This window comes from Octodon degus, unplaced genomic scaffold, assembly GCF_000260255.1.
Source record: "Octodon degus isolate 3935 unplaced genomic scaffold, OctDeg1.0 scaffold00047, whole genome shotgun sequence".
In the NCBI taxonomy this organism is placed as follows: Eukaryota; Metazoa; Chordata; class Mammalia; order Rodentia; family Octodontidae; genus Octodon; species Octodon degus.
In genome coordinates this window covers 7,631,362-7,639,211 of record NW_004524623.1, presented here as the reverse complement: position 1 = coordinate 7,639,211, position 7,850 = coordinate 7,631,362, and the positions used below count along the sequence as shown (strand labels likewise).

The window sequence follows — 7,850 nt, the reverse complement described above, 5'->3', positions numbered from 1 at the left end:
GCCTGGGCTGGGACTGGTCCCGCCGGCGCAGGGTAGCAGGAAACTCTACGCACACTCACCGGACCTGGGCTAGGACTCGAGAAACAAATTCTATATTATCTTTATTATCATTAAACAAAATCCCATTTCTATTCATTATTTTATCTGAGTTAATCATAGATCAATTAATTATTAACTGAAACATATATTTTTGCTCTTGTGTTCAAAAGACAGTCTTGATATGATGCAGTCATTGCAAATCATTTTAGAAGTGATACTACCCTATTCAAAGAGCTATTTGTCCTAGAATTGTGTTCCTAGAGGAATTTTATTATACTGTGGAAACAATATAGTAGCAATGGTACAATAAAGCCTTTAAAAATAGCTTTAATACATTGTTCCATTGTATAAGAACTTTTCCTTCTGTTTGGTAAAACGTCTTGCTCTTTCATGGAGTATTAAATGTGCACATTTTCAAAGAACATCAGATGAATCCATAGACACCAAAGCACCCAAACATCTATTTTCAGTATAATTCCTTATACCTATTTGAACAAAGAGTTTAGAAGACAGAAAAAAATGTTTATCTTAATAGACTTTGTATCTTTTGTGATGGATTTTCTTTTTCCCAACTACTTTATAATCTTTTAATAACCACATAAGAAGGATTCCTTTTGGTTCATACTACACATATGGCTACTTAGGATCATCTGGAAAACTATTAGAGGTGCAGGATCTGGGTACCGTACCAAATCTGCAGTGTCATAGTTTATAAATGGAGGACCAAAGCCACAAACCCCAGCTTTAAACTTCACGAAATGTGGAATCTGAACATTGCAGCTAGGACTTTTCTCTTGCTTCTTAAATGCATATTTATATGCTACATACTGAGCTCAAGGCCAGCTTGAAGAGCCAACCGGAGGTACATAGCAAGACCCAGGCTCACAAAAGCAAAACAAATAAATAGCATAGTTAAAAACACAAATACAAAATGAAGGCATATAGGACCTGAGAATTGTGTAGTTTCTATCCTTTAAAAATACAAAGGTAGGTAGCCTAAAAAGAAAAATGGGCCTGTTTGGTTTAAGGTGTTTTAAAATTATAGATGGTAGGTTAAATATAAGGAGAGAAGACTGGTGTTTTTCCCATAATGCAGTCAAGAGCTGTGCGCAATAGCAATAATGAACTATGTTATTTGTACAAGGGATTTGAAGAGTGCTTTAATCATTGATCTGTTTTGTTTCCATAAATTTCATCCATCTAATCAGTTATGTAAGTTGACTAAATAAAGTTCTCAGGATAAAAGCTGATCCACTAATCATTCAGAAGAGTAAGCATAGGTTGACATACTAAGAAATATAATTATATGAGGGGTATTTAGAAGCTTGTTTTTTGTCCTAATCCCATCATTAAAAATGTTTTTAAAGAATCTGGAAGCTAAAATTTTCATACATAGTAGTCAAGTCAGAAGATTAACTCTGGCCACAAAACAAAATGACCAAAATTCTGATTTCCATATACAGAAAGTTTTATATTCCTACAATATAAGAGAACATTTAAGCACATGACTTCAGATTGCAAAATTAAGGGTTTTTTTTTTTGGGGGGGGGTAATTTTCTCCAAAGGAATCAAATGATATGGTTGAATTTGTCAGGTAGAAAACACTTTAAGGATAAATCTAATTTAAATAAGAAGGGTTCAACTCAAACATGTAGTGATAGTGACAAAAGATTTGAAAAGATAAAAACAGAAACTAAAAGGAATGAATGGTCCAACGCCTAGATCTAGTAGATACACAAGTAGAGTTGACAGTGTACAGAATGCTCGGTTACTTTTGAATTTCAGATAAATAGGTACTTTTTAGTGTTAAGTATACTTATATAATATGTGGTATAAACTTTAGATTATTGTTTATTTGGAACACATTACATATACTGACTTAAATTAAAAGTATTCATTGTTTATGTGAGGTTCTAATCAGGCAGCACGTATTCTTATTTGCTAAATCGGTCAACTCTCTGCATAAGGTCCTTGACACAGCCCTGTACAGCTTAAGGAAAAGATATCCAAAAGCCATAATTGGGCCAGTGAGATAGCTCAGTGATCTTACGCGCCTGCTTAGGCAAGCTTAGGCACGCACAGGGGAACGCAGCTCTGGATCTCCAGCACCACAGGCCCCACCAGCCCCACCTTCAGGGAAGGCTGAGCTGGCAAAAAAAAAAAAAAAAAAGTCCTAATTATTTTATTAATTTTTGGGAGGATTGCTAGTACTTACGTTTTGCTAAATTGTAAAAAAAAATTTTTTTTTTAATTTTTAGTACAGGGTCTACAGGGTCTCACTATACAGATCAGACTCCTAGTGATCCTTCTGTTTTCAGCCTCTCAAGGGCTGGGATTACAGGTGCGCACCCCCATGCCCAATCTCAATCACCGTCTCAGCGCGGGACAGGCATAGCGTGCTGGGTATAGAACGTGGCCACTGCATTCTGCCTAAGCAGGCACTTGAATCCACTGAGCTATGTAGCCAGCTCTACAGCAATATTTTTGTTGTGATTTTTTTTTTTTTTTTGGTCTTGACCTCCTCTTACAAAAATTAGCATGTGACATATATTAAAATGAAATTGAAATAAAATGGAATGAGGCGTAAGAGAAGTGTAGTCAATGGAGTATTACTCAGCTATAAAAAAGATAAATTGGAGGCTTTTATCAGCAAACAGATGCAACTAGAGACCATACTCATAAGTAAAATAAATCAGACCTGCATGTGCAAACATGGTGCTGTCTCCCTAGTGTAAGAACATGAAAGAGGCCAGGGAGATAGCTCAGTAGAAAAAGCGCTTGCCTGACAAATGCAGGGTCCTGAGTTCAATCCCTGGTACCGCAAAAAAAAAAAGAACATGAAAGAGTAAATAAAATCTGAAGGACACAGTAGATACTGTGAAAAGGGAATCAATCTATACAAAAGGAAGGAATTACTGAGATGAGGAGGAGTACAGGAGGGGAACGGAGGGGAAAGAGACACATCTAAGTGTGTAAGCAGGATGGCTTGGATAACTGCACTGTGCCTTTCTGCTGGTCTATAGAAAGGAAGTTAATGCATAACTATTTTTTCTTTTTTTCTTTTTTCTTTCCCCTTTTTCCCTTCTTAATTTCTTATAACTCTTCTTTTCTCTTTCTTTTTTTCAATTTTGCATGCTTGTATATGGTGATCTGAACAACAAAGTTGAAGACAACACTGCAATAAAACAATTACTGTTGAATTCATATTATTTTGTTTAGTAGAATTCTGTATCATCTCTAGTTTTTAATTACTATTTTGTATCCTCTTTAAAAAATAAAAAAGAAAGAAAAGAAAAGACAGAATACATGCAGTAAGGCAGACTAGGACGAGCAAGAATGCTGACTCCTTACTTTAGGAGACTTCTGGTACATGTAAGTTCTTCATAAATAGTTACTTGGCTGCATGGACCAGTAAAGGAGTAGTGGAAACTGAAAGTTTTATTCTGGCAACCTTTAGTCAAACTCTTCAAAGTTATATTTATACATTTTGATAAGATTTTGTTGGATTTTTATATCCCTGAAAACTCACCATCCATGGAGTCAAGAGAGATTTTTAAACACATCACCTTGAGCCATAATTCACAGAACTTTCCCATGCTTCACGTTACACGACCATTTCTACAGTCTTGCCACACAAAGGATGATACAAAAGCCACCATCACCATAAGACTGGTTAGAAAGGCTGCCTCTGGCAATTTCTATCGCCTTAGCACAGGAGGGTAACAAGGTCCCTGAGTGATGAAGCTCACATGGTTGAATATAGCTAAGTGCTTCTAATTCAGTACCAGTATTTTGTTTTCATTATGCAAGTTCATCCCTGAAAAGTTATAAATTAATTAGACCAACTCATCCATTCAACATTAACCTACTATTCTTCCAAAAGGTAAGTAGTTTAGAAAATACAGCATGCCCTCAATGTAGAATGATACAACTAGAATTAAAAATAGTTTATAGTGTGTATTAAGTTATAGTTGGACAAAAGTAATTTGCTGTTTTCTTGCACAGTTGGATGACTATAGATAACAATAATGTACTGTATATATCTCAGAAAACTAGAATAAAAGTTTCTGAGCATTCTCATCATAAACAAATGATAAATGTTTGAGGACATGATATGTTTAATCACATATATTATTTTTTCTTTTCTTTTCTTTTCTTTTTTGGTACCAGGGATTGAACTCAGGACCTTACACTTGCCAGGCAAGTGCTTATTCTGCTGAGCTATCTCCCTGGACGCCCTCCCCCCAATTTATATATTATATAATGTACACAAGTATTAAAACATCATTGATACCCTACTAAGACATATAACTATGTTTTAATGCAGCAGTTAAAATAAATTAAAAGTAAAAATTATACAGTATTTGTGCTATGACTAAAGAAATAAATGTCATTGTTCTTCAAGGAGTTGTCAGTCTTTATCATGAAATTAAGGAAGGTCATGAACAGTAATTTTTTTTTTTTTTTTTGTACCAGGGATTGAACTCAAGACCCTTGCCAGGCAGGCGCTTATTCTACTGAGCTATCTTCCCGGCCCTATGAACAGTAATTCTTAATCCACTATTTTATTTAATTTTCCTTTTGGAAGTTGATGAAAGCTCCCACGATATCCCAAAGAGAAATAATGCATGTGTCACACACTCAGAGTTTTGCGTAGAATTTGGAGATAAAATTTCCATGCCCCATGAACTCAGCAGTCCCCTCCATGTTCATACAGTCAATTGAATTTTGTCTTCTACACAGAGCAGGCATTTTTTTAATAGTCCAGTTTTTACAGCTCTCCCTTCACCATATTTATTTATTTATTTATTTATTTATTTATTTATTTATTTGGTACCAAGGATGGAATTCAGGACCTTGTGCTTGTGAGGCAGGTACTTATGCCACTGAGCCATCTTCCTGGCCACCATACAAGATTGATGGGAGGGTAAAGAATGAGTGTATTAGAGAGAACAAATGAATTTTGTCATATATTCAAATGAACTTTGCCGTGTGATACTACTGCACTTACCACATTTTTTCTGAGTAACATTACTTTCATGTGAAGAATCCAGAAAATACGTGAATAACTTTTGCACCTTTCCTTCCTTTACCTCAGCTCGCCCGGGAGGAGAGGTTTCAGTGAGAAGCACTAGAAACACAACTCCTCCTCAGATCCCCACTACATTTAATACAGTTCCGTATAGCCCAGAAAACCTTGCTAGGAATACCACAGAGGGCTTCATCAGAAACACTACAGAAAACAACACCCAAGGCAGCAGCCAGAGGAATCGCCCTAACCTGCACAGGACTGAAATCGCAGACACATCGTGGGCACCCTTGACTACTCGGCCCTTCTCCAGCACCACGGAAGAGGTAAAGGCTGGGGTGGGGGGGAGTAGATCAGGGAGCTCACGGCCTGCAAACACTCGCTTTGCTAAGACGCCACTACTGCAGAGGGGGAGCAGGCGCCTTGTAGCCTAAGCACAAATTGTGCAGGAATGCATTTTGCACAGTGAAAAACTCTGAAACTGGATTGGAATCTCTACATCTTTCTAAGGGAAATGGTGACATAACTGAACTGACTTACTGCTATGAGTTTGCTATATTTTTGAGCCAAAGTGAGAGGGATCTTGGTCTTACGTGTAGCCTAAAACCAGGAAATGTGAGTTGAAATCAGTACTTTGCAAGTGATTTTGCATGTATGTCATAATTATTTATACTCTAAGAGAGTACAGAGTCGTAAAGCAATGGTGTACTCAGGAATCACTATACTTGAGTTGAAAGCACAAAAATCACATGCCCTTTCTGCATCTATATCATCTGCGTGTGACTTGCCTATGATCTTCTTTAATCCACAAGGCAACCTATAAGGCAAATGACGGAGAAACAGTAATGATGTGGTCAGAAGAGGCCGCTCACATCATATTTTTGTTTTGAGTCCTCATCTCTTTGGTCTTGCTTTCATCTCAGTGTTATGGGTCACCACGTAGGCAACAGAGGTATAATTACAGCAAATTAAAGAAGCTCACATTTGAGGAGCAGGGCATAGTTCAGCGGCCCAGTACGTGCTGAGCACATGCCAACTCTAGGACTGACCCCCACCACTAAAATAAAGAACAAAAAATAACATTTAGGTTTCACTTGACAATGTCCGGCTATTTCCTAATACACAACCCAAATAATAAAAGCCCAGCAGCATTCATTTTGATGTCCATTTGGTGCTTTGGATTCTTCTGCATTGTGTAGGACCTAGCTACACATTGTAGGTTCCAACTAGCGAGCACATACACAATTCATTAGTAACCACAAAACAAACATCCAGTCCAGAGAAAGCCTCATGCGGCTTTGTTTTTACCTCTGCATTTCTTTTACCATGAGCTTTCCCCCATCTGACAGATTTTTTTGTGTGCCTCTGAATGGAAGTTAGGAAGACCTCATTACTTCCCTAGAAACTCTTTATTTCACTTTAAAACTCGGCACTTAATCTTTATCCGTTAGCAAAATGATCCATACCAGCAACTCAAACTTTATTTTTTTTTTCTTTCTGTATTTAGGACAGGGTCTACAGGGTCTCACTACATAGATCAGAATCACAGTGATTCTCCTGTTTTCAGCCTCCCAAGCTCTGGGATTACAGGCGCGCACCTCCACATCCAGTCTCAATCATTGTCTCAGCGCACCCCAGGGGCGGGGTAAGCACAGAACGCTGGCTGGCTCAGGCTGCCTTAGGGCTGATCTGGTGCATGTGTTGCTGGGGATTGGAACGTGGACCCCTGCACCTGACTGAGTTTTTCCAATCACGTGTTTTAGACACCTAGCTAGCTCACAAGCCCCCTCAAACTTTAAATTAAATATAAGAATTAGTTTCTCCTCTCGTCTTACTCCACCCACTTTGGGCTCAAGGTAAGGCAAGGAGAACATGTATGAAGTTTCTCACTCACCACCTAGCTTTCCACCCACAGCTCATAGCTCAGTAATTATGGTTTCAGATCTGTCTGGGCTTGGAAAATGGGAAGGGAAACAGAAGCAGAAGAGCTGTGACTTAAGGATACTGTCATGAACTGGCAATATGCTCCCCCTAATTTTCCAGCCTCTGACCCCCTGCAGCCACTAAAGTGAGATTCACCACTTACTTTTGAAAATGACAGGGCTGGTGAGATAGCTCAGTGGAGTAAGCTCCTGCTTTGGCAAGCGCAGGGACCTGGGTTCAGTCCCCAGTCCCCCATGTCATACCAGCCCTGCCCCCAGAGTGCACTGGTGACAGAGTCCGGGTGTGGTGGCACATGCCTGTAATCCCAGAGCTGGGGAGGCTGAAGACAGGAGGATCGCTATGAGTCTGATCTGCGTAGTGAGACCCTGTACCAAATACATAAATGAAGAAAAGAAAATGAATGCCTGTCGTCAGAGCATCTGCTTATTTTGTCTGATTGTACCTCAAGTAAAGCTTGCATCCTAGCATCAGTTTATGAGAGTATCCATTCACATAGATGTTAATGTATGTCATATTATATTAAGAAATATGTTAAAGGAACACTGTCATAAAATTATATCTACTTGAACACTATAAGGTTGTATTTCAGCAAAAAGAATTTTGCCTTGGTTGGACCATGGTGAAACAGGGAAATGTCTAAGAGTTGACTGGTGTCCCCTGGAATGTGTCCCAGACAGCCAGTCACAGAGCTCTGCTTTGGGTGCACCACCAATTGAGCCAACCCAGCACACTATTCCTGAATTCACATGGTCCAGCCCTGAGTTGGGTTTTTCAGTCTGGGATCACAACAATTGGTGTTGTGTTTCTTTTTTTTTATTTTTTTTTAAATTTTTTTTAT

At 38.5% G+C, this 7,850-nt stretch overlaps 1 protein-coding gene across 1 annotated transcript in view; it reads left to right on the top strand.

Moving 5' to 3' along the window:
* The window catches only part of Ptprb (protein tyrosine phosphatase, receptor type B), a 160,164-nt gene that overhangs the window by 13,716 nt on the left and 138,598 nt on the right, over positions 1 to 7,850 (top strand). Inside the window, exon 3 of the mRNA XM_004632213.2 lies at positions 5,138 to 5,394. Within this exon, the coding sequence (XP_004632270.1) occupies positions 5,138 to 5,394 (257 nt within the window). The remainder of the gene's footprint in view (positions 1 to 5,137; positions 5,395 to 7,850) is intronic.